Source organism: Aythya ferina (assembly GCF_964211825.1).
Source record: "Aythya ferina genome assembly, chromosome: 1".
Classification (NCBI taxonomy): domain Eukaryota; kingdom Metazoa; phylum Chordata; class Aves; order Anseriformes; family Anatidae; genus Aythya; species Aythya ferina.
In genome coordinates this window covers 115025751-115053746 of record NC_140296.1, presented here as the reverse complement: position 1 = coordinate 115053746, position 27996 = coordinate 115025751, and the positions used below count along the sequence as shown (strand labels likewise).

Genomic DNA, 27996 nt, shown 5'->3' with positions numbered 1-27996 from the left:
TTAGTTCAGAGTATGTATTTATTTAAAATATATGGTATGTCAGGTAGAACTTGGTCAGAACATAGAGATCAAATCTAATATTGTATGAAGTTTTATTGTACAATCAAATCTGGTGAGCTATTTAGAAGATTACACAGTAAAATTGCATAGAATGCACATTAAAAGTTACAGTGTATAATACTGCATTTGGACCACCCAGCCCAGTTCAGATTTCTTTCATGCATCTAGTACTGACACATCTATAAAGCACGAAGGGGGTGGGTGGGAATTAAGCAGACACAAAACTTAAAATTGCAGTATTAATAGATTAAAAAGCAAAGTTCCTCAGCAGATAAAAAGATAATACAAATCATGTTCTATTATTAAAAACAATACCATATATAAAATTTAAATGAACTGATACATAGAAAGGAATATTGATTCTTTGCAATACCTGATGAAGCCCAAGGAGTAGGGCGTACACTGTCAGAAGGGAGGAACCAGCTTCTGAGAATTTATATTACAGGGAAGTATAAATCAGGACTAATTGTATACTACAATAATGTTTTTCCATACTATGGATCTTGTGCTTAAAATATTTAAATTAATAATAGATCTGTGATTCTTGGAAAAAAAATAATAAACACAAATCAAAGATTATAAAACAATATTTTCTCTGTAACAGTCCATGAAGGTTCCTTGATTACTTTTTACCACGACATCATCCAAAGGATTACTAGGATTTCGGTTTTTTCCATTGCCGTAACTTAGTTTTCTTGATACCCTGTAAAAAATATTTGTTTAGAGCATAAAATAAATTTCATAAAAATACTATATTTGCTGACTATCTGATGAACAGAATGAAAGTGAAACAACACACTAATGCAAGATACATGAGCACCTTGATTGTGAACAGTAGCAGGACTCCTTGCCTGCATTCCTATGCGTGTTCAGCTGAAGAGGAAGCTTTTCATCCTATGTCAAGTTCAATATCTCAGTAAAGCTACGATATTAACATAAATTACATTAATGTAACTATGTATTAAATTTTCAGATGCAAACATTGAATGTATTCAGAAGTAGCTAAAAATTAAAGATACAAGTGAGAATACAATTATTTCTTTGCTAGTTACTTAAGAAATGGCATTTAATTTTTTAAGATCTATTTTAAACTAATTTGGTGTACATTTACAATTAAGTATAGCCGTGTAGTTGTAGAACAGCATTCCCATGTATTTCCTTTTCTGAAAAAGGTCTTTTCCATAATCAGCTTCTACATACAGACAGTAGAGTTCTAGACAGGAAAAGTCTCCTTTCCTTTTCCTTTCCCAGAAGCGTGTCTTCCTCTCCTCTCCACAAACAGTTATTACAACAAACAGCATTTTGGCACCTGGCTTAGGCGTAAAACTTTTGAGGGTTCTGAAGCCATTAAAGAGCTTCAGTCCTGGCAAGTGTATTTCAACCATAGAAGGCTAAGAATATCACACCACAGGCCTAAGGAATCTTGCCAGCTGACAGACCATTTTGGCTACGTATCAGCAAACGCGTGTTTGTGTAATTAAGGAACAGAGCAATAGATTTTCTTCCAGATGGCTTGGCAAGAAAGCACACAGTGACATTCTGATTTCCTACACTTTCTCAAACTTCTCTTCTTGCATGCATTAATGAAAGGAAAACCTTTTTCTTCTTGAGAACAATTACTAATTGAATAGGGAGGGCTATTTAGTGTGGACTTGGGGAAAAAAGTAAAAGACGTTTAGATGTAGAGCTTAGGGAAATGGTTTAGTGGGGACTGTTAGCGTTAGGTCAGAGGTTGGACTCGATGACCTTGAGGTCTCTTCCAACCTAGAAAATTCTGCGAATCTGTGAATCTGTGAAATAAAGGAATTAAAAACGGAGCAGAAATGCACTCAGCTAAGTGGTTATATTCAAGATCACTTAAACATCCTTTTATAGTCACCAACACACCTCCAATCTTCCACTGATTCAGAAATAATCCAAATACAATCTTTATTGGTATTATCATATACTTGTAATGCAAGCTTTTCGGTTTTAATACCATCTTTGCTTAAATTGAGACTTTTTTGATATACAATACAGCCTCTTTCAGATTAAGTTCTCCATACAAATAGTTCAAAAGCGCACTCAGGCTTCCTTAGAAAATCAAAATTTTAATTTGAGCACTGTCAGTTTTATTCTATTTATTTATTTTTAGTATTAGCTGTATGATCACCCTAAGCGTAGTGAAAGCATTTATTGACTTCAAGTTCGGGAAGGCAGTGTATCTGATGGTGCCAAAACAGACTTTTTGGCAAGAAGAATGTCAGAAAAGTTTCATAAAATAAAACTGTTTAGAGAACTTGTAATATTTTTTAAGCCTGCCATCTATTGAATTAGTTACTAATTGAAAAGCGAAGAGATCAGAAACTTTTGCAGAAGTCATATTTTCTAAGGAAAATGGATGTAGTAGGTCATTTTCCAGGGTGCTGAAAGGAGTTTTCTCCATCCAGAGATGTCAATACATTGCCAATAGTAATAACAGAACAGGAGGCAAGGATCTCTGATACCTTCCAAACATATCCATTGCTTGTTTACACAGAGCCAAAATGCACATAACCATGACCAACTGCACAGAAGCTGACTTTTGGAAGTCCATCTAAATGGCAATATACTATGCTCTCCAGAGCTTAAGGATACGAGAAAACTTGTCAGCTCAAGCACACAGCCAAAATCAAAACAACTATATAGTCACATAGTGGCTGAAATAATAAATATCCCTATAACAAACACAAAATCAGAACTGGAGTAGCTGATCCCTTAGGCCCATCTTGTATTCAGTGCCACCCACATTGGTCTCTGGCTAGTTTTGTTCACACTTGCCTCCTAAAGTTCAAGTGTGCAGTCTTAAGCTTGCATTCTCTCAAGCATCCATGCTCATTTTCATTATAGATGCACTCATTTAAGCAACAAACCCCCTACATTTAATATAATGTAGCACAGTATGAATTTCCTCTGAAATTTCTTTTATCCAAAGGCACTTACTTTTGATGATTTTTCTGTGCACTTCCAGGACAGCTGTAATGCTGTGTTGTCCTATGCCAGCTAGAGGCATCAGCAGTCCCAGATTCTGGTCATGAAAGACAGTATCAAAGGGGTAAGAATGATGCTAAGTAGCATAAAGAATAAAATACACTGTAAAAATACTAGCCTGTTAAGACACTGGTAATAATCACCACACTTCAGTCAGAAAATTCTCTTCTGGCCAAACTTAATTTCAAAAACATTTTATGCCCTTTATTCAAAAGCCTCAAATATATTTACATATAAGCTAACTTTTTTCCAAATACTTATTATTTAATGACCATTAAAAAAAGGTACAAGGAGAAGAGTTATTTCCAGAAAGAAAATGTGACAGAGGAATTAAAATTTGAGTGAGGCAAAATAAGACAGATAGGATGCATCTCAAATAATATGTCACCTCAAATAATCAAATTCTTTGTAAAAATTATTTATTGGTAATGAAAATGCAGTAAGGCAAGAACCATACAAACAAATTCATTTCTTTTGCCATTTTCTCTTTGTATATCAGTTAACAATTTTTTTTAAGTAATCTTCTTCAGTATTTTCCCTTGCATGTTAATTAGTTATTTGATGACCCAACTCATAAAAATGAGGTATAGAAAAGAAATATAATCAATTTTGACTAAGCTGGGAAAAAAGTTGCATCATGTTAAAAACATTCTTTAACCAAAATCAAATTATTGAAGGAAAATTATAAAATTAGCATCTAGAATCTTAAACTAATTTTACTGGTCTTTCAGTCCAGAGTTAATAAAATGATACTGTCTTGACTCAGCAAAAGTGGTCTTTTTCAGATCAACAATCTGATTCACCTAAGCAAGTAACAATAGGCATGCAACAATGCAATTGCACATTTTTGTAAAGCTTAAGAAACCACGCAAAAGCATTTGATTATTCAAGTGCAGGATTAACAAACTATCCATTTCCTACAGAACATTTATATATGGAAAAGTAAAGTTAGAAAAAAAAAAAAAGGAAAGAAAACAGATAATAAGCAATAGTTTAGTAGGAAAATTCCTACAGAAAAAGCTTCTTAAATTACTGTTGTGAGATTCAGGAAACCATTTTCTATTTAGACTCCTTACTTATTAAAGAAAAACAAACATCTAATTATTAATGAGGAAAGAGAGCTGTCACCTAGACAGGGGTTTATAGAAGAGATCTATAGATCTACCCTTTAAAGAAGTAACTGGTAAAATAATAATTCACCAAGCTTCTGAAACTAACCTTTCAGGGAAATAACAGGACTAACAAGAAAAGTTCTATCTGAAGAAGCGTGAAAACCAGAGTCCTGAAAATAAAGCATAAACATACCACATCAACGAAAACACTCTATTATTATTTCTCAGCTTGCCTTAGAAGAAACAACTTGAAACTTGGAAATAAGGGCCTAATTTAAACAAGTCTGGTAATTCCAAAAGAGCTTTTTTTTGGGTCTCACCTTGCTAATGTACATAATGAATAAAACATAATAGTTTCAGAAGGATAATCTGTTAATTAACGGTCACTGTATGAGAGTATTTTAACCAGTGACTGAGTATTAAAAGTAAGAAAAAATCTTTTGCTGAGCATTTTAAAACCACTTTCCGTGTTAATAAATACAGTGAGCTTCCTCACAGGATCCAGGAGACCTGACACAACTTGTATTTTGTTTAGCAAATAAAATCCTACCATGCTCAGGAAACAAATGCACCCAAATAGCACTGGAAATAAACACGTGGTCACTAATCTAAAGACCGAATCTGTCTAAAGGCTTGAATCCATTTCTAAAGCATTTCTCTAAATATCAGCAAACAGTACACAATCACTTTTTATAATGTCCCACAATACCTGATTCTGACAGTTGCGACTGTTAAAAAAGCTGGTGCTACTGCCATTGTATGGGCTCAAAAAATCCACATCAACTGTTTGAAGATTTGCGTTTTTCCTGTGAGAAATTTGCTGATGTTTTGTTGGAAAAAAATAATGTTCAGGTATATTTTTCAGTCTCTTTACTGGTGAACAAAGAAGATCATTTTGAAAATTTCCTAGTCTCTTAACTCTGGGAATTGCAGATAAAGATCGAACAGGTGAGTTAACAAGAGCATTTACAGTTTCAGACACCTGTATTCCTTCATATTTCCTTAAATTTGAAGCTCTCTGAAAACCAGGAAGTTTTGAAACTGCCTCACTAGACAATTGCTCATAAATCTTCTCAAATGCTCTGTCATACTGTATATTGGACCTCACAGACCCACTGAAATTATACTTCATTAATCGTCCTCTCTCTTCAGGCTTCTGTGAGTTTGAAAGTGGTTTTGTCAATGTCAAAGGCTTTTGGATTTTTTTGGAACACATTTTGTAGTAGAGTTTTTCAAATGCATCTTCATATTTCTGGGGCATCTTTGAAGGACTGTGCTTCATAGACAACGAGGAAAATGAGTGTCTGCGCTGGAAAGAAATCTCTCTTTCAGAAATTTTTATCTGAGGATTTATGACAAACGTATTTGATGCTTTCGCAAGAGAATGATTTGTGACAGGTGCAAAAGTGCTACTATTGTCATTGAAATAGCAAGTAGATGAACAAAATCCTGAAGTATTACCAGAAGGACAATCAATTTTTTGAGTTTCACTCTCTTTTACCAGAGTAAGCGCTGTTGAGTCTGAACTGGCAGTAGATGTTAAAAAAGGGTATTCCAAAGAACATTTGTAAGCCAAGTTATCACTTGGGTTGCATTTCAAATTATTCAGTGAGACAGTAGTCGGTAATGGATCTTCAACTACAAACGTCTCTCCCATTCTAGCCAAAACATTAGGAAAAGCAGTCCATTCAGGAACGTTTTGTCCCTTTCCAAATAAGGAATGATGATCTACACTTGAATTAGAGCAGTCCGTTTCCATTCCACTACTGTCTAGGTAAGAATATGGTACCAGACCAGATAAATTATTAATAGAACACTGATCATCACAAGGTCCACTATTCACATTTACATTATTTCCTGAAGTTTGATTCTGGATGTCTTTCCTACCACTGCATATGCCGGGTAGTGCTTTCTTCAGTTTAAGTGGTCTGAACCTCCTTATTTTGTCTACAGTGACATTGAGCTTTGGTCTTCTAGGACACCATCTTTTGTTCCTACAGTGCCCAAACATGTATTTAAATGCTTTTCTCTGAATCTGCTTTGTCATGAGCTTTATCAGTGTCTCTACCATTGCAGGGTACAAGTCTGCAAGAGTTATATTGCTCCAGGAACATTCCTCATCTGCAGACTGGTATTCTTCCAAGACACTGTCATAGCAAGTTTTATTAATTTCTTGAAAAGGTTGAAGTCTGGGTACAGTTACGATATCTGGTAAAATCGGGACACCAGAAAATTGGAACTGGTAAGGCCTGGATGAAGAACATGCATTTGTCAGCTCTACTTTCTTTCCGAAAACACTGGCTTGGTTGCCTATTCAAAAAACAAAGAAAGAAACAGAAAACTTAAATCGCAAAAGAAAAATCAGAAAAAAAAAATTAGGACATTTCAGTAACGTTACATGACAAACAATTGCAAGTGGTACATATATTCTTTATGTGCTAACAGATTTCATTAATCTTTTCTGCCAAGCTAAGCGGATGATTACATACAATTAAGGAAAATTAAAATATCTTTTTAACGACATTGAATTAACAGATTAAAGACGATGGAAATTAAGTATTCCTATGGAATTTTTGTAATTTCTGTGGAAATTAAACATTTAAAATATTTTTTTCAATATTTGGAAAATAACTTAATATAAAGATAGAAAACATCTTAATTGTAGAGGCAGATTGTTTCACTCTCTAATTCCTAACCAGGAGGAATAGATTCTACAGATTTTGTTAATCTATTTCCATATTACTTGAAAGCTTGGTACTTAGTACCAGTGCAGCTTCCCTTGAAGTAAAGCATGAGGAGGGTAATGTTTTTTGTAGTCTTTAGGCTTAAAATATTTACACCAAAATTCTACCTAAGGTTTGCTGGGGCACGTTTGGAGATTTGAAGAAAGAAAGCTTACTAGTGAAGTAGTTCTTTGTCTACCAGAAAACAGCAGACCCAAAGCAATTCCTCAAATTTAAAGTAAATAGTACCAAAAAGTCATACTTTCATTTAACTGAACTTAATTCTGCTGAACTTTGTAACTATGCATTTTTCTTGGGTTGTTTAACAAAAGCTGCTTTTATGCATACATGCTATTTATTTTCTGTTTTTCAATTACAGTTTGCCATAAGCAAAATCATATCTAACTTCTTGGCAATAAATCTGCCTATAGAACTGGTCTGTTGGTTAATTAGTCCCTGTGTTTTCAATAAATTAAATACTTATTTCTAATCAATTTCAATTAAAAAAATCATAACTATCATATTCGACCCACAGACAAGAGATTTAGTTGTACCTATCATTACTGGCATTGGTGAAACTAAGTGAAGATCTTCTGACAGTCCTTGAGGTGCTGCCTGAAAAATAAATGAAATAAGAACCAAAATACATAAATCCTGAATTCATCTTTGATTTTTGTATGTCAAAGGTAATATAAAAATCTTATTTGTGAATCCTTCTACCCTCTCTTTACTATGCTTGGTCCTGTGAAGCAAAATTAAAAAGAAGTAAAAAAATCTAGTCTAAGATTCCAGTAAGAATTCTTGAGAATGACAAGTTTAGTCTTGGAAAGCTATTATAATCTTTGCAAATTCTACATTGTATATAATATTTTATTCATTTTTCTTAAATATTAGATTGTATGCATAAATATGTATATTTAAGTACATTAAAAAAAAACTATTCTTTATATATATATATATATATATATATATATATATATATATATGGATAATTCACGTATCTCTGGCAACTTGAGTAGGAAATAGACGCTGTAGTATGTAATGTAAATAAAATAAATTTAAAAGCTCAATTATTTCCCCCCCTCTACAAACCTCAATATTTAGGCATTTCAGAAGACTTACTGAAATGAAATCCAACTCACACATCAGGGTAAAAAGAACAAAGCATAGAACTCGAAAAAGAAACATTTGCATATTGTCTGCTCCTTTTCTTATAATTGTTGCTGCCATAGATCTGAAATACTGTGATATTTATGTAGACAGCAAGCAGAAGAATTGCAATAATGAGAGCAGCAGATAAGTTATATTATGATTCATTGTGCTGCGCATAGTTAGAGAGTCATTATGTTATTCTAATTAGCAAGTAACTTCTACCAGAACAGGAGAAATATGTTACCGTAATCCACTTGGGAATTCTTCTTGAATCATCCTGTACTATCACATCCACTTGAACTTTAACTTCTTCTGGTGTTTTCACATTATCTACATCCAGATTCTTGGGGCGGGAGGGAAGGATTAAAACACATAAAAGGTATTGATACAGAAGAACACAGACGCATTACTTCGATATGCTTCAAACTAGTGTTATTTGATAAAGATTTCCTGCCTGCATAAAACTTATTTATTTACTGTACATTTCACGTCAAAGAAAAAAACACTCAAGAAGGAACTATGGCAGAAAACAGAAAAATAACTAGCGAGTTAATTGATCCAAGGAAAAGCACATGCTGCCTCTTTAAGGTCGAAGACATGAAAATGCCTGGAACTAACTTTTGTTTTTTTGCTAAACAAAAGAGGAAAGTAAATATTTTTACAAACTGAATACAGGATTAGAATGACTTCACACACAAAGCATATATTGTACTTTTCTTCACCACTGTAACCTGTTTGGGTAGTCCTAATACCCATAGTCTAGCTTTGGCAAAAAACAGCAGAATATTCCATTCTGCTTTTGTTATGATGGTCATTATTTAAGGTTTGCTTTTTAAAATCATGTTGCTCTGTTCTCCTGAGAGAATCTACGATAAAGAATCATATTTAAAGTGTCTTCACATTGTGATTATTTCTGGTTATTCATTTTGCATACCCATAATAAATTCTATCAGAAGTGCCTGTTCTGTACAATTAATTGATGTTTTGGGATTATAAGTATACTAGAGAAAACCATACAATTACTTCATATCGTTCTTCATGACATTATTTATTGAATGTCTCATTTGCTATATTGACAATAAACGTGCATTAAGATGCAGACTGCAGAGTCTTATACTGTCAGTGCATTAACTCTTCAGGTACATATATGCTATTCGAATAGTTCAATTATTTCTATTGAACATGAACTTCTTCCATTATATTAAACACCAGAAATTTTTACCTGGAAGTGGATGTCTTCAAATCTTTTTCTTACTGTAACTAGATCAGCATCACTTTCTACATCTGCAATTTGAACATAAACACTAAATAAAACGTAGTTTAACTCAAACAAAACCAAAATCAAGTTTTTTGGAAATGCTTTGAAACAACTAGTAACTCAAGTGGTTTCATTTCAGAAAAGTGTTTTCTACTATGAGGCTTTTTATCTGTATCACATTCCTTTTAAAATCAAATTGAAAAAACATGATTTATTGACTCAAAAATAATTTTGTTCGGGCAACAAAGAAAAATTAAGATAACTTGTCTGTAACCAGTTCAAGACATATGCTAGCCATTTCAGAAGGTAAAATATTTTCAAAGCACTGCTCTTCAGGAGTATTCACGCATCATTCCCACTTCCATCCTTCTACATTTCTACTTATTCCAGCAACAACAGTAAGTTACAACAGTGTTACTTGCTTGTACCCATGGATCCTTTTCTTAGTTTCTTATTATCAAGACAGCCTTAGAATTGTCTAAAACTTTAACTCAATTTTTAGGTATTCTACAAGTATTTTTGGAAACGATTTTGCTAGAGGTAGCCAGATGTTTCCATTAATTACTAGCCTCAGTCTTTCATGATAACAAAACATTTGACTGTATTGTAAGCCCTGATTTCTCAGTTTCCTTGGCTGTTATGTATTTGTCCCATGATTATGTTTACTTCAGGAAAAGAAAGAAGAGGGAAGAATAACCCTGAAAGGGAAAATAATGACTGAAAAAAAAAGTCTTGTTTATGATATTGAGCACATAATTGGCCCTTCATACTTTTTTTAAACCACTTAAACCAAAATGAAAATCTTTTCCATATAATCCCATAATCCTTTTACATTCCCTGTCATTGCAGTCAGTCAGCTCTGTGGGCTGCTGCCATCGTAAAGCTAGGATAAAGATTCATACGAAATAAACTGTTTTTAGAGGAGCTACACAATTCTGTATCCACTGGTGTGAATGTTGACCAGTTAGAGGGCTGGCTTTGACAGTCTAACCCGAGTTGAACTATTTCATTAGAATGGAAACCCATACCTGCCAGGTTGCCAGTTTCTACCCACATGACTAATAGAAGACACAGTTGTGGGCATTTTATCCACAGTAAATCAGTTACTAAGCATCCATTGTAGAGAAATTAGTAACAACTTTAAAATTTTAGTTTGGAAAAGTTTCGCCCACCTATTCCTTTGTAACAGATGATACTCTTTTTCTGCTATATAGTCTTCTTCCCCAGTAGTTAAGCACAAAATTGGCAGACTACTCTCTAAACAGTGACTGAAATGACCAGACTAGACTACTACAAATATAGGATAATCTATGAGATAAAGGTCACAGTTCTAGTGTCCAAGAAGGTTTCATTCCATCATGCCAATCACTGAACGTTAGAGAAGAGTTTGCATCATAGAATGAACTGGTCTGTAAACTAATTCAATACTCTACTAGAAACGAAATCTCAAAAAAAATGTGATTCTAGTACATCTTCACTGTATTCGCCATCAGATGTCAAAGCACTGGAACATTATCAGTAGAGAACCACGGTACAGCACAGAATGGAAGGAAGTGAAATATTTGCTCCAGGGCATCTGAAGGTGTTTTAAGGGCCAAAAGGGAAGTCAGGCAACACCTTTGTTCCTCAAATGCAGAAGCGAATTAAAACAAAAATGCCCATTTCTCTCTGGAAAATTTGTCTTATAATACAGGAACTTATTTCACTGTAAATGCACATGTAATATATTATTATTACCTAAAAGATCTATTATATTGAAGAGATGAACATTTCAGTGAGGGGCTTACCGCCAAATTTAAGTTTTGACTTTGATATGATCCTCTGTTTATCTCAGTGTATTATAGCTTAGATAATTTGGATTCAACTTCCCCCTTTCTCTCCAAATAACATGATTTTTCTGCGATCCTAACAGATGCAACAGGTTTTTAAAGTATCACTATGCTTTGCTATGCTATTTCCTGTGAAACCAAAGGAGGTAGGTCCTAATCATTTTCCCTATCAAGGGCAGACCAATACTTACAGGTGTAGGTGAGAGCTGTTTTACTTTGTTTGTACTTGCTGTTGACAGCTTTTGTAAACTTTTAGAACAACATATAACATCAGAAGAATCACTGCCTTTACTTAGGAGTGTGAAGCATCCCATAAGAATATTAAAGATGAAAAAAACAACACCAAAAAAGTTTTAGCTAAAGTAGCTAAACTGCTCTTTAAATCATTAAATGCAGGGTACACCTAGTCCTAGTTTAATTTATGGAAAACAGTATGTTTTTACGTGAATGAGAATCAAAAAGATATTGTGCAGTAAAATATTGAAGTATTTTTAAAACAGTTGAAGATTATTATTACAATCAAATAATTATTTGGGAATACAAGATTAAAAACACTAAAGCTTTGCAGACAGGCCACAAGACTGTTACTGAAACTTACAAATGTTAAATAAAATATAGCCAGCCTCCTGAAGACATAGTGGCAATTGAATTTAATATTCCTGTTAACTGGGCCAGTAGAAACTAATGTCCTGTTTCCACTCATGTAAAACTCCTGATCTCACCATTCCTTTCAATTTATTAAGAAAATGCAATTGAACATCTTCTACATTGGATTTTCAGCGTATCAGGGATTCAGGACTGAGATTTAAAGAGGAATGTGGACATTCATAGCATTAAAAGTACTTTGGTCTCCTGTTATTCTCTACTTTGCAAACATGGATGAAAATTACTTTTACTATATCATAGAATTATACAGAGTAATTATTTATAATCTTTTGTTCCAAAAGCTATTAAAAAGTAAATTACAAAACTTACCTGCATCAGATACATCCACAGAAGAACTCTCAGGAAAATCCTTAAAAGCAGATGAAAACAATTTTAAGACTAAGCATTTAAGCATAAGCTATATTAACTAGCCTGTAGAATTCCCTGCTTGTTACCTGGGGAAAAAAAAACAAACAGTTGCATTCCAGAAACTATGTCCAAATGACACTATCTTTATCAACAAACCTATGTACAAATCTGTCTTACTTCACATCTGATTATACAATGGGGAAAACTACTTTCTTATCAGCCCTTCTATATTCAGATGAGTAATGTAAAAAAATAAGAAGCTATTATGCAACAAGAACAAAGAAGAATTGACAAATGAATTTTAATTACCAAAACTATACCAGGAAGTATTCAGGGTTCTCTCTGTTTCCATGTAATTTGCCCACTCAAAGCAGTTCTCTATGTAACAATTCCTTTTTTTTTTTGCATAAATACTTATTTAGAATGGAAGAAACTTTTTCAAAATGCTTACAACCCACAACTCAACAGAACTCGCCAGAATTTCTTTTTAAAAAAAGTGAATGACCAATCAGTATCTTTATAACACTCTTCAAATCCTGACTATTTTCTCCTTAAAATCAAGCATCTGAAGAAGTTACTCTAGACACTTACAGAGTTTACAAGTACTAACAAAAAAAGCTAGCCACACACTGCCTAACTAAGAAGACGTCTGATAGCTTAAAGCTTATGTCTAAATGCTATCTTCTACTTTAAATAAACCTCAAACAGCCGGAATTCAGCTAAAATCCATGGCTTATATCAGAGTTAATATTTGATACTCCTAATATCACAATGCGACATGTAATTCTATGAAACATACATAAAAACTACTAAAACCAACATGTGTTACTCATCAAAAATTGAACAAAAATAAAACTGTTAACTTTTAGTAGAAATAAAGAATGTTATTAGTGTACTACTACATGGATTCTGCTCAAAAACAAACTATCCTATGTCACTGCAGTTTTAGACAAGTACAAATACTGGTCTTTCAATCTTCTTTGAGACCTCCATCAAAACGAAAAGAAAAACTAATCACAAAACAGACTATTTCTGTCCAGCTATGGGCTCCTTCAAAATATTAGAGCTAGATTTTCTTCCTGCATCAACCGCAAATAATAATTGAGGCACCCAAAATACTACTGGGGTAAGCATGGAAGGATTATATTCTGAACAAACAGGGACATAGGAAACAACAAAATGCAAATTCACCATCACAATATGTATTAATCCAGCAATTACTAAGTCCTCTAAATATAGTTTCATAGATCAATAATTTTTTAGCTTTCTTCTAAATAGTTTCATAGATCAATAATTTCTTAGCTTTTAGCTTGTGACTACGTAATTGTTTTTCCTAACAAGGCTTTAAAAAAAGTAGATGAAATAGAGCACCCATACTTGATGTACTGTCGAATGTCCATCTTCAAGATCACCAGCATGTTGCTTTGACATTTCTTAGTGTGCATATGGAAGAAAAAATGCACACCCATTAGATAGTTGACAGATCAATGTTGCACATGAACTCATGAATTCTCCTTTTATACATAAAACACATATTTTGAACATATTTAACTCAAACATTTAACAAATGGAGAACCGGAGCAAAGAACAGACAAGTGACAGAACAACATTATCATCAAACAAAGTAGAGTAATTCTGATCACAGTCACACATCTAAAATACTAGCCGTTTTCTTCTTAACCTATGAAGGGACACAGAAAAAGAAATTTGTCCCTTTTGGTATGACTTGCAAAAAAGAAAGACAACTACAACTTTTTTTGCGCACTTTCATGGCATATGTTGAGAAGAGAGAAAGAGACTAATTGGTCCTGAAAAATAGGGGTAGAATCCCCAGTCTTTTATTCTATGATTCTATTTCGTCATCAAGGGAAGTTCAGACTGATATTAGGAAAAGATTCTTCACTGAGAGGGTGGTCGGGCACTGGAACAGGCTCCCCAGCAAAGTGGTCACTGCACCAAGCCTGACAGAGTTTAAAAAGCATTTGGACAAAGCTCTCAGACACAGGGTCTGATTTTTGGGTGGTCCTGTGTGGAGCCAGAAGTTGGACTCAGTGATCCTTTTTGGCAAGTAAGCCTTCTAAAACTGTTATGCCTGCCTTCTGTTACAGATAGGCCCACCAGCGATCTATTTTTATTTTCTCCATTTATTTCATAAGAAGAAATATAAAGAACAGTCTAAGATGTTCCACATTTCACTAAAAATCATTAAGCTGATTTCCCCTTTTGACATTTCAATCTATATATTATTCTACATTAACTATAACAATTCAAGTACTCAAGCTGATTTCAATAAAATCAAAACATTAGACCCACAGAGAAGCAGCTGTCTTCAAACAAATCTTACTTATGCATAGACTAATTTCACAATTAGCCTCTAAGTCAGATATTGTTGTTATTAAAATTATTCAAGACTGAAAACTGTTTTGACAGTGCTGAAAGAAGTTACATTTCTAACTGTCATCTTGTTAGATTTAAAAAGGGGATCCACAAGCTATAATGTCTGGAGTTTGTATACAGACCATATGATTATGACATGCACCTAAAAATTATTGCCTACATCTAGTTAATGTTCATAATGCACAAGTTACAGAAATGGGATCTTCCCCAAAAGACAGGATCTATATCTTCAAGCACAAGACATGCTTATACTAAGACTGTAGCAGGGACTTATCATGGATGGATGTGATACATCGTTTACGTTAACTCTATGTGCTTTAGCAGATAATGCTTATACTACTCAAGATGGTCATCAAAGAAATTTCTGCTTAATGCAGAATTTATTATTCTTGTTTCCTCTATATTTGTTTCCGGATGAACTGACGGCAAATAGCACAAGGAATTTACTTTTTTTTTTTTTTTCTACCCCCCCCCCCCCCCAGGTGGTAATGAAATGTATCTAACATCTAACTGAAGCACATAGATATTATTTACTTCTGTAAATATTTCAATTTATTTAATAGTGTTAGGCAGATATCTAAAGATTTCCCATTTCCTAAAAGCTTCAAGTGTACGGAGAGGAACCTAAACATGCCATCTACTCGTTCTGCCCTTCAGGAGAACAACTATAGCAGGAACAACTATACCTAACTTGTCTCTAGAAGTTTAACTCATTGAGAGCAACTCCATAATCTCTAAGAAACATCTGTCAGGGCTTTCTTTTATTTACGTTTGGAAAGCTTTTCTAATATGTTTAACCTAGGGATTCTCTTTTGTAATTTTTTTTTTTTTAATTCCTCCTTTTTTTTTTTTTCTTTTTCTGATTCAGTCCAGTTAGCCAAAACACTATGCAAACATAATGGGACAAAAAACTGATCTCCACTATTTTACACATATAAACTCCAGTAAAGCATTCTTCATAATACATTAGCAATATGTTTTTAAAAGCTGAATAAAGCATTTTTCTGATGTGTCTGAGCTAGGAACACAGAAAATCAAGATAACATGGTAATGTCCCATTAAAATCCCTGCTGAGCAAGAAGTATGAAATGCCACAGAGGGTGTTCTGTTTTACAAAGTTTTCTGCTCAAGGAAAGAACGAGTTTTATATCAATAATACATTACCAAAATATTGTTTTTCCTGTATGTTGAAATTTAACATAGAAGATTCTCCCATACTCAGAACAGCCATACAAAAACCACTCAAAGGATTGTCACGCGAGCATGTAAAATTTCATAGAGCTACCAGGCTGTTTATCTGAATAGTGAACATGAGTCTAGCAAAACTCAGAATTGAGAACTGAAGAAATAACACTAATAATACGAAAAGGGCAGAGGGGGCATCATAAGTATTTGGACACTATAACAATGCTTTACATGTCCACACTTCACATTTAAGTAACCTATTTGAAAACACATGGTCAGGAAAATCTAAGAATACAGAACAAGATGAGGTAAATTGTGCATGCTTAGCTTCAATAATCCATAGCCAGAACCTGTCGGTGATATTTTTATTATTAACACCAACCACAACAAGCCAGTTCAAATGCTTACAGCGTGTACTTCTGTGTTGAAATAGAAAGGTCAGTGCAAGACATGGCTTGCATTAAGTAGAACAAAATCAACGAGATTCTCTAACAGCATATAGAAATATGCATATATAAATAACAATCTGTAAGAAGAGGTTTTTCCGTATGCCAACCACTGCTAACACCTCTGTTATTTCTCCACCTTCAATATTTATATATTTCTTCTCTATGACAACTAAAGCATAACTAATATAATAACAACTAAATAATAAATACTGCTGAGTTGTATTGAAAGCTGTTAAAAGTATTTAGGCTATCAAACTTCTGTTCCTCTACCTCATATAGTGTTCTGTATTATAAATACACAATTAATTAGATCTAGTCTTTGTAGCACTAAGAATCCTTCAAGAGGTAAAGTGCTTTAATAAGAACTTCAATGCCATTCAGACCTTAGGTCAAAAATGAAGACTAACAAACAGACAAAAAAAAAAAAAAAAAAAAAAACCACTCTAGAAGAATTCAGGTACTTTTCTTTTAAAAAACTACCTGCTAGATGCTCTCGCTTTCTGAGACTGTAGTAAGAAAATGACTGGCTCGTCAGAACCATCAGCACACATTTCCTAAAAATTTCAGTCCAAGATCTGGACCGTGTTTTTGAAGCAGCACCTTATTTCCCAGCTCAACATTTAAATTCTGTAGGCTGATTCAAAATATACATACACGAACCCTGTATAGACAAATTTCTGGTAGGATTGTAGAGGAGGGAGAGAGGCACACACTGCATTTTGTTTTGTCTCCAAATATTTAGCATAAAAGACTCTTGGCTGAATACAATAAAATAAAGAACAGATTGAAAAAAAAGATCCTTAACATCTTAATAAAACAAAGCCCAACATACTTTTACTGCACTATATATCATGTCTCCCTCATCATTTATCCCAGTAAAAAGACATGTATTTTGTTGGAACACAGTTTCTTTTCAGAACAAAGGAAAAGGGAGAAGCATAATCTTCAGATGTTAAGTAGTATCAGAACTACACTTCATGTGCAATCTTGATTTAATTTCCATCATGACACTTGATCTCTAATTAAACATCTACTTTTTCTGCAGGTAGCCCGATACATTCAGTGTACAGAACAATCTGCTAAATTTGTGATCACTCACCACGCAACTTCATGGGATTCTTTCAACACCTATTTTTGAATATGTCTACTTGCCTAATTATTTTCAGAAAGCTAGCAAATTATAAATTCTTCTATACGTACACCCAGGTAACTCAGGGTAGGATTTTTAGATTCAAAGAACGTCTGACAAAAGCTAAAAATACAAGATAGAAAACTGTCTGTACAATTGATAAGGGGAGATAATTTTAAATCAAGTTGTGATGATATCAACACCAATTATAAATTACTAATTTTAAAGATTTTTGGCTACATTTCAGAATCCTTATGCACCTAAGTGTTGATGTGTTTCTTTATTTGTTTGTTGTTTGTTTTTTAAAACCAGTGAGTATCCCAAGGAATTTGACATAAAAACGTTATATTTTCTATGAAGTCAAGACTCTTTTGGATAATTTATAGCACTTGTTTTTTCAAACACTTTACCTGTATTCCTTTGACTTCCTGTATGATTCTGCAATTATAAACAGAGGAAAAAAAAAAAAAAAAAACAAACATCAGAAGAACCTTAGAATAATAAGTTTACTTTAACTGAAGCATTTTTCTTTGGTATATCTTACAAGTTGTCACTTTGTAAATAATTATTCAGTTTCCTTCAGCTTTTGCACCACCTGACTAGCAAAGCAACAAATACTTGTTAAAACATACCTGATCATTCAATTCTTGCCATGCTGTTACTATTAAAAGCACTACAAAAACATAAGCTGTAGTTGACTTAACACACATGAGAGGCTACAACAGAATCCTTACAGTCCTTAATGGATTTAGACTGTAAAGTTGTGCAGCCACTTGTTGCAATGCTTAGATGATGCACAAGATATTCCCAGAAGTTCAAAAGGAGAGAAACACAGCCACATTTGCCGCCATTAAATCCACTTACACCTCAAGACTGAATTTCACTCCTCACACCATGGGGTTCAGAACAGCCGCTGCATTAACTAGTAAGGCACACAACTCAGCTTTACTTTCTCGACAGGTAACATAGGGAACAGAGAAGCTAGGTGACTTTTATATGGTTATTGAGAAACACGGTGCTTTTGACCAAATTCTCTGTTAAGCTCTTATGAAGGAGTTTAGGGAACAGATTAAGAAGTGACTGCTTGTTTAATATGAATACTTAAGAAAAAGAGCATACAATAAACAGGCCCACAACACTACATATGGGAAATACTACTCCAGGTTAACAAGTGGTATTAACCAGTAATAAATACATCATCTATTTCTATCCATCTAATCTGATGTTCTTAAGCAACCTATCCTAAATCCCTATTTTAAGGTAGTTAGTGACTTCATTAATACCTCCTGCAAGTATTATATAGCATAGCAAGATTAGAATCCATTCCTATATAAAATACAGGAAAAAAAAAAAAAGAAATATTACGATATTTTGACTGCATAGTGGGACTATATTAGATACCTGAAGTAGTTTCTTCTTCCATTTTTTAAGACTCCTGTTTGATACTTCCCCCCATTGTTTTGGTCCTATAAATAACAAGAGATGTTTATTTAAACAGCTTTTCTTGTAACACTGTTTATCTACACTGAGTAGAACTCTAACACATAGAAAGAACATATTACATAGTAACAAAACATTACTGAATCTAAACAATCTCCAATCCAGTTGTTGAAACAAAAACTGTCGTGGTTTAACCCGGCTGGCAGCTAAACACCACGCAGCCGTTCGCTCACCCTCCCCCCTCCCTCTCTGGGACGGGGGAGAGAAATGGAAAGTGAAGCTCGTGAGTTGAGATGAAGACAGTTTAATAAGACAGGAAAATAATAATAATAATAATAATAATAATAATAATAATAATACAATGATGATAATAGTACTACTACTAATAATATGTACAAACAAGTGATGCACAATGCAATTGCTCACCACCCGCTGACCGATGCCCAGCTTAACCCCGAGCAGTCCGGCCCCCTCCCCCCGGCTAGCCACCCCTATATATTGTTTAGCATGACGTCAGATGGTATGGAATACCCCTTTGGCTAGTTTGGGTCACCTGTCCTGGGTCTGTCCCCTCCCAGCTCTTACTGCACCCCCCCAGCCTGCCCGTTGGCAGGACAGAGCAAAGGCTGAGATGTCCTTGGCTTAGTATAAGCACTGCTCTGCAACAATTAAAGCATCGGGGTGTTATCAGCACTCTTCTCATTCTAAGCCAAAACACAGCATTCCACCAGCTACTAGGAAGAAAATTAATTCTGTGCTAACTGAAACCAGGACAAAAACTTATAGGAAAACAAAACAAGATAACATTGTAATTACAAGTCATAATTGAGAAGCTGGTTAAAAAAAAAAAAAAAGTAAAAAAGAATCAAATAAATGAGTCTAACAACACTCTGCTAAAACCTAAGAGCATTAACAACCCAGATATTATGAAGATAAAAAAAACAACATATATTGTTTTATTTGAAAAAAATAAGTTGTACTTAGCGCATGCAGGCTATATGGCATTTGAAGTTATTTAAATAGGATATGTAAATTAATAGGATATGAAGTTATTTAAATAGGCACAGGATATGTTTCCAGCCATCCGGTGGTTGCTTCCACCATTGTAAGTACGTGGCGCTTGCCATTGCGAGTTTGAGGGAGTGTGATGTAATCAATCTGCCAGGCCTCTCCATATTTATATTTCAGCCATCGTCCTCCATACCAAAGAGGCTTTGACCGTTTGGCTTGCTTGATTGCAGCACATGTTTCACAGTCATGAATAACCTGTGCTATAGCGTCCATGGTCAAGTCCACCCCTCGATCACGAGCCCATCTGTATGTTGCATCTCTACCTTGATGGCCTGAGGTGTCATGGGCCCATCGGGCTATAAATAATTCACCTTTATGCTGCCAATCCAGGTCCACCTGAGCTACTTCAATCTTAGCAGCCTGATCCACCTGCTGGTTGTTTTGATGTTCTTCAGTAGCCCGATTCTTGGGCACATGAGCATCTACGTGGCGTACTTTCACAGCCAGGTTCTCTACCCGAGCAGCAATATCTTGCCACAATGCAGCAGCCCAGATAGGTTTGCCCCTACGCTGCCAGTTGTTTTGCTTCCATTGCTGTAACCATCCCCACAGGGCATTTGCTACCATCCATGAATCGGTGTAGAGATAGAGAACTGGCCATTTTTCTCGTTCAGCAATGTCTAAAGCCAGTTGAATGGCTTTCACTTCTGCAAACTGACTCGATTCACCTTCTCCCTCAGCAGCTTCTGCAACTCGTCGCGTAGGACTCCATACAGCAGCCTTCCATCTCCGATGCTTCCCCACAATACGACAGGACCCATCAGTGAACAGGGCATATTTCTTTTCATTCTCTGGCAACTGGTTGTACAGTGGGGCTTCTTCAGCACGACCCACCTCCTCCTCTGATGATATCCCAAAGTATTTGCCTTCTGGCCAGTCCATGATCACTTCCAATATTCCTGGGCGACTGGGGTTTCCTATTCGAGCCCGCTGAGTAATCAGTGCAACCCACTTGCTCCATGTAGCATCAGTTGCATGATGCGTAGAGGGGACCCTTCCCTTGAACATCCAGCCTAGTACCGGTAATCGGGGTGCTAGGAGGAGCTGCGCTTCAGTACCGACCACCTCCGAAGCAGATCGAACTCCTTCATATGCTGCCAATATCTCCTTTTCAGTTGGAGTATAGCGGGCCTCAGATCCTCTGTATCCCCGACTCCAAAACCCCAGAGGCCGACCTCGAGTTTCCCCAGGTTCTTTCTGCCAGAGGCTCCAGGTGGGGCCGTTCTCCCCGGCTGCAGTGTAGAGCACATTCTTTACATCTGGTCCTGTTCGAACTGGCCCAAGGGCTACTGCATGGACTATTTCCTGCTTGATTTGTTCAAAGGCTTGTCGTTGTTCAGGGCCCCATTCAAACTCATTCTTCTTACGAGTTACTTGGTAGAGTGGGTTTACAATCAGACTGTAATTTGGGATGTGCATTCTCCAAAACCCCACAACACCTAGGAAAGTCTGTGTTTCTTTTTTGTTAGTTGGTGGAGACATAGCTGTTATTTTGTTGATCACATCCATTGGGATTTGACGACGTCCATCTTGCCATTTTATTCCTAAAAACTGGATCTCCCGTGCAGGTCCTTTGACTTTATTTTGTTTTATGGCAAAACCGGCTTTCAGAAGGATTTGGACTATTTTCTTTCCTTTCTCGAAAACTTCCTCTGCTGTGTCACCCCACACAATAATGTCATCGATGTACTGCAGGTGTTCAGGAGCTTCCCCCTGCTCTAGTGCAGACTGGATCAGCCCATGGCAAATGGTAGGGCTGTGTTTCCACCCCTGGGGCAGCCTATTCCAAGTATATTGGACTCCCCTCCAAGTGAAGGCAAATTGTGGCCTGCACTCTGCTGCTAGAGGGATGGAGAAAAATGCATTAGCGATATCAATTGTGGCGTACCACTTGGCTGCCTTCGATTCAAGTTCATACTGAAGTTCCAGCATGTCCGGCACTGCAGCACTCAGTGGTGGCGTGACTTCGTTCAGGCCGCGATAGTCCACTGTTAGTCTCCACTCGCCATTAGACTTTCGCACTGGCCATATGGGACTATTGAAAGGTGAATGAGTCTTGCTGATCACTCCTTGGCTCTCCAATTGACGAATTAGCTTATGGATGGGAATCAGGGAGTCTCGGTTGGTGCGATATTGCCGCCGGTGCACAGTTGTGGTAGCAATTGGCACTTGCTGTTCTTCGACCCTCAGCAACCCCACAACAGAGGGGTCCTCTGAGAGACCAGGCAAGGTAGATAATTGTTTAATGCCCTCTGTCTCTAAGGCAGCAATACCAAAAGCCCACCGGAACCCTTTTGGGTCCTTGCAGTATCCTCTTCTAAGATAGTCTATGCCAAGGATACATGGAGCATCCGGACCAGTCACAATGCGGTGCTTTTCCCACTCATTCCCAGTCAGACTCACTTCAGCCTCTAATACAGTCAACTGCTGAGATCCCCCTGTCACTCCACAAATATAGATGGGCTCTGGTCCTTTATAGCTCGATGGCATTATAGTACATTGTGCACCGGTGTCTACTAAAGCCTTATACTTCTGTGCGCGTGATGTGCCAGGCCATCGAATCCACACAGTCCAATAAACTCGATTGTCCCTTTCCTCCCCCTGGCTGGAGGCAGGGCCCCCCTAATCCTGGTCAGAATCTTCCTCGTTTCTGTGTTTGAAGGACTGTCTGCTGGAAGTTGGAGCAGCAAACTTTTCGGAGAATCCCTTTTTCCTGATTGTTTTCTTTTGCAACTCACGTACCCGTGCCTCTAGGGTCGCGGTAGATTTTCCATCCCACTTTCTCATGTCCTCTCCATGGTCTCGTAAGTAAAACCACAGGGTGGCACGGGGTGAGTACCCACCATATCGTCTTCCTTGTGTGGGTGAACGCCTACCCCTGACAGCTGAAACACTGCTTTGTACAGGTGCGAAGGAGAATAATCTCTCTTCAAGTTGGTGAACCTTTTCAGAAAGTTTCTCCCAAGTGTTCTCCTTTGGTCGGTGGGCACTGGTTGGTTCAGGTGGGGAGGACAATAGATTCTCTTCAAGTTGGTGAACCTTTTCAGAAAGTTTCTCCACAGCTGAGACGCAGGCCTGTAAGGAAGAGGAGAGACTTTCTTCGTACTGCCGGAGTTGTTTAGCCGCTTCACCCACTGTGGGTTCCTCATCCTCTTTCCAGGCCATTATTGCCAATGAGCTGGCATATGATGATGGTGCACTCCGTACAAACTTCCGCCACATGGGTCGTGTACACTTGACTTCATCTGGATCTGTGGATGTTTGTTTGAGGTCTGGATCCTCATAAATCACTTCCCGTACGGCTAATTCCCTCAGGTACTGGATTCCCTTCTCCATAGTGGTCCACTTGCCTGGTAGACATAAAATATCTTCCTTGAAGGGATACCTTTCCCTCACAGCTGAGAGGAGACGCCTCCAGAGGCTGGTGGGTCGTGCTCCATCTGCAATTGCTTTGTCAATGCCGGCGTCTCGAGCAAGGGATCCCAGCCGCTTGGCTTCCCTGCCGTCTAATTCCACACAATTGGCTCCAGAGTCCCAGCACCGGAGCAGCCAGGTGACAAGCTGCTCACCTATACAGCGACCAAAATCTTTTCGCACATCTCGTAGCTCGCGCTCGTTTAGGCTTCGGGTAGTTACTGTTGCTCTTTCGGCATCCTCATCTTCCTCCTCCTGAATCCTTGACGGCCCAGCATCGTCATCATCTTCGTCATCTCTATACTTAGTTTTGGCAGAAGCCTTACCTGGATTGGCAGAAGACTCTCTGCGTTCTAAACGACTTGAATTTCTATACCATATTTTCACCTTCTCTACAGGGGCAGCTTGCACTGCTACTGCTCGTTTCTCTGACTTTGTTACAGGGTCTGCCACAGGGGTTGGAATGCCCTCTGCAGGGTCAACTTGCACTGCTACAGCTCGTTTCTCTGACACGGCCACAGGAGCTGGAGCGGCTACAGGAGCTGGAGTTGGAGCTGGAGCAGTTGCAGGAGCTGGGACTGGAGCAGCAGTAGGAGCTGGAGCTGGAGCGGCTTCAGGAGCTGGAGCTGGAGCGGCTTCAGGAGCTGGGACTGGAGCAGTTGCAGGAACTGGGACTGGAGTAGCGGCCGGAGCTGGAACTGGAGCGACTGCAGGAACTGGGACTGGAGCAGCTGCAGGAGCTGGAGCTGGAGCAGCTTCAGGAGCTGGGACTGGAGCAGTTGCAGGAGCTGGAGCTGGAGCGGCTGCAGGAGCTGGGACTGGAGCGGCTGCAGGAGCTGGGACTGGAGCGGCTGCAGGAGCTGGGACTGGAGCGGCTGCAGGAGCTGGGACTGGAGCGGCTGCAGGAGCTGGGACTGGAGCGGCTGCAGGAGCTGGGACTGGAGCGGCTGCAGGAGCTGGGACTGGAGCGGCTGCAGGAGCTGGGACTGGAGCGGCTGCAGGAGCTGGGACTGGAGCGGCTGCAGGAGCTGGGACTGGAGCGGCTGCAGGAGCTGGGACTGGAGCGGCTGCAGGAGCTGGGACTGGAGCGGCTGCAGGAGCTGGGACTGGAGCGGCTGCAGGAGCTGGGACTGGAGCGGCTGCAGGAGCTGGGACTGGAGCGGCTGCAGGAGCTGGGACTGGAGCGGCTGCAGGAGCTGGGACTGGAGCGGCTGCAGGAGCTGGGACTGGAGCGGCTGCAGGAGCTGGGACTGGAGCGGCTGCAGGAGCTGGGACTGGAGCGGCTGCAGGAGCTGGGACTGGAGCGGCTGCAGGAGCTGGGACTGGAGCGGCTGCAGGAGCTGGGACTGGAGCGGCTGCAGGAGCTGGGACTGGAGCGGCTGCAGAATCCACCGTAGGGGTCACAGTGGCCGTTGGATCTGTCACAGGGTTTGGAGTGGCCGCAGGGTCTGTCACTAAGTTGACAGCAGTATCAATGGCAGCTCGATAGGCATGAGCCAGGCCCCAGCACGTTACAATGATTTGTGTTACTTTGGAACTGCCAGAATCATTACACCTTTTTTTCAAGCATTCTGCCAGTTTTTGAGGATTTTGCCATTGTTCAGGGGTGAATTTCCAACACACTGGGGGTGCCAACTGCTCTAGATGCCTGCCCATATCCACCCATACTCCCTGCCACCCACAACTATACTGCCTCCGGGCAGATCTCCGGATGAGCTTCCTAAGTAGTTGTTTAACTTTAAGCAGAACTTGAAGTGCATTCAGGAGGCAGAACAACAGGACTATGCTGGTCTGAGTATCCCAAGGATATTCAATATCTTGGAGAGCTATTGTAATAAACTCGGAGGATAAGAGGGTGGTGAAGGAGGAAGGGAGAGTGATCAAGGAGGGTACAGGGGTGGTGAAGGAGAAAGGGAGAGTGATTAAGTAAGAAAAATTATCTTCCCCTTTCCCCTCCACAGATTGACTCCCTAATGAAAAAAGGCAACAGATACAATTGCTAATAGTTTCCAAAATACAGTTTCCAAAGTATAGAATCGAAGATGTTACTGAGTACAAATACCAGGTTAGAGTCATGGCCAGATATTTCATCATCTCATAAGCCACTGATACAACACACAGTACCATAACGGTCTGAAACCAGGGCCCGGAGAGGATAAACAACATGACAGAGAGCACATACGGAAAATAACGTGCTATAATACTCAATTTGGAAAACAGGCGCAGCACAGTTGAGATTAAAGCAATCAGCATTATGACAAGTGACTATTAAGCAGGTCTAATACTTATACCAATTTTAGTTTAACACACTCTGGTCAGATCTGCCGTTATCTCAACCTTTCGTGCCCCACGTTGGGCGCCAAAAAGACTGTCGTGGTTTAACCCGGCTGGCAGCTAAACACCACGCAGCCGTTCGCTCACCCTCCCCCCTCCCTCTCTGGGACGGGGGAGAGAAATGGAAAGTGAAGCTCGTGAGTTGAGATGAAGACAGTTTAATAAGACAGGAAAATAATAATAATAATAATAATAATGATAATAATAATAATAATACAATGATGATAATAGTACTACTACTAATAATATGTACAAACAAGTGATGCACAATGCAATTGCTCACCACCCGCTGACCGATGCCCAGCTTAACCCCGAGCAGTCCGGCCCCCTCCCCCCGGCTAGCCACCCCTATATATTGTTTAGCATGACGTCAGATGGTATGGAATACCCCTTTGGCTAGTTTGGGTCACCTGTCCTGGGTCTGTCCCCTCCCAGCTCTTACTGCACCCCCCCAGCCTGCCCGTTGGCAGGACAGAGCAAAGGCTGAGATGTCCTTGGCTTAGTATAAGCACTGCTCTGCAACAATTAAAGCATCGGGGTGTTATCAGCACTCTTCTCATTCTAAGCCAAAACACAGCATTCCACCAGCTACTAGGAAGAAAATTAATTCTGTGCTAACTGAAACCAGGACAAAAACTTATAGGAAAACAAAACAAGATAACATTGTAATTACAAGTCATAATTGAGAAGCTGGTTAAAAAAAAAAAAAAAGTAAAAAAGAATCAAATAAATGAGTCTAACAACACTCTGCTAAAACCTAAGAGCATTAACAACCCAGATATTATGAAGATAAAAAAAACAACATATATTGTTTTATTTGAAAAAAATAAGTTGTACTTAGCGCATGCAGGCTATATGGCATTTGAAGTTATTTAAAACCATAATCAAGGCTTTATGGACTAAGATCCATATTCACAGAAAGCATATACAGAAGTTACTAAATCAAAGCCATAACCAAGCCTTTTCAAATCCAAGACTTTATATTACACTGTTGTATTATATTACACTGTTGTATGTATGCAGGAACCTCACCCTGCCCCCAACATTTGGTAAATATTTGGTACAACAATTACATTGGACTTGACCCTGTGTTAGTACCTCTTGGGTATGCGTAGGAAGCTGTTCTTTAGGAGAATTGACATGGCAATTACGCATCGTAATTCACACCTCACTAAGGATAAAAACTGGCAGAACATTTCATCTTGCAGTAACGCCACCCATCTACTAAGTCACAATTCCCGCTAAAACTCAGAGAAGTCAATTTTCAAAGTTTCTTTCCCCTCAATAAGCTCTTCGTAAGTATTATTCACTGTGTAACAGATTGACAGTTATAATGAAACACTAGAAAAATATGACATGGCATAACACCTTATAGATTTATGCTAACCACATGAACATTCAATGAAAAATTAAAGAAGACACTATCTACCCATTCCACCCTGACATTTGATGTGCTGGAAATTTATCATCTTACAGCAGCCTTCAGAATGCTAAGCAGACCTGAAACTACAGAATCCAATCATGCATATCAACTTCCTGCTATTAGCTCTGTTCCTTTGCTTCCTCTCATCCTTCTCCATTTTTATTCTTTCGTTCCAAGTTATTCAAACATTACCCATTGTTTTCCTGTACTTTGCTACTAATTCTTTTCCATTGCCTAAAACAGAGCACACGATGGACTAAGAAGTTGCGTGTGAACCATCTCTCCAGGTATTTCTAGCCAAAGTTTACAGATGAGATACCACACCTGAGTGCAAAACACCCGATATTTGGTGAAATCTCATGTTATGTAACTGCTTGCAGTTGTGTAATACGCAGCACGCTTCGCTAAGTCTAAATACAGCGAAGTAGCATAGCTTAAAGAGGTTCTTACCATCAGGGGTGTCAAAAGTGAGGGTTTCCATGGAAATAAGAAAATCATCTTCAAAAGGACGATTATACTAAACAAAAAGAACCACGCAAGATTAGAACAAATGGTTAACAAGGCTTTTAACAGGCATTTTAAACAACTTTGCTTCGAGCCAGGCATGAAACTGACAGCGTGCTGCTATGTTATTGACATCAGCCGGGAGCCAGCGATCTGGAAACAGGAACTCCAAGAAAAATAAAGAGGTGAATATATATATTTATACAAAAAAAAAAAACAAAACATATATATATATACAGCAGGCACGCCGCAGCCCCACCCGTCCCGCTACCCAAGCACCCGGGCTGGGTGAGAGCAGCCCGCTGCCAGCCGGGGATCCCCGCAGGACGCCCGGTGCCGGCCGGCCGGGAGGCTGACGGGAGGCCTCACCCACTCCAGGATGCGGTTGATGGAGGCGACGAAGCGGGCATTGCTCTGCCGCAGCCGCTCGCCCAGGTCGGCGGCCATGACGCGGGACCAGAACACCCCGCCCCGCCCCGCGCCGATTCAAACT

At 38.4% G+C, this 27996-nt stretch overlaps 1 protein-coding gene across 1 annotated transcript; it reads right to left on the bottom strand.

The window, feature by feature from the left end:
* Positions 1–27996, bottom strand: HJURP (Holliday junction recognition protein). The gene is made up of 13 exons (XM_084526123.1): positions 27873–27996; positions 27450–27516; positions 18719–18783; positions 17728–17755; positions 13535–13590; positions 12119–12158; positions 9279–9340; positions 8301–8399; positions 7459–7519; positions 4891–6491; positions 4288–4351; positions 3022–3106; positions 1–763 (listed from the first exon to the last, which is right to left on the bottom strand). The coding sequence occupies exons 1-13, from the start codon at positions 27948–27950 to the stop codon at positions 637–639; spliced, it is 2433 nt and encodes an 810-aa protein (XP_084382249.1). The 5' UTR covers positions 27951–27996; the 3' UTR covers positions 1–636.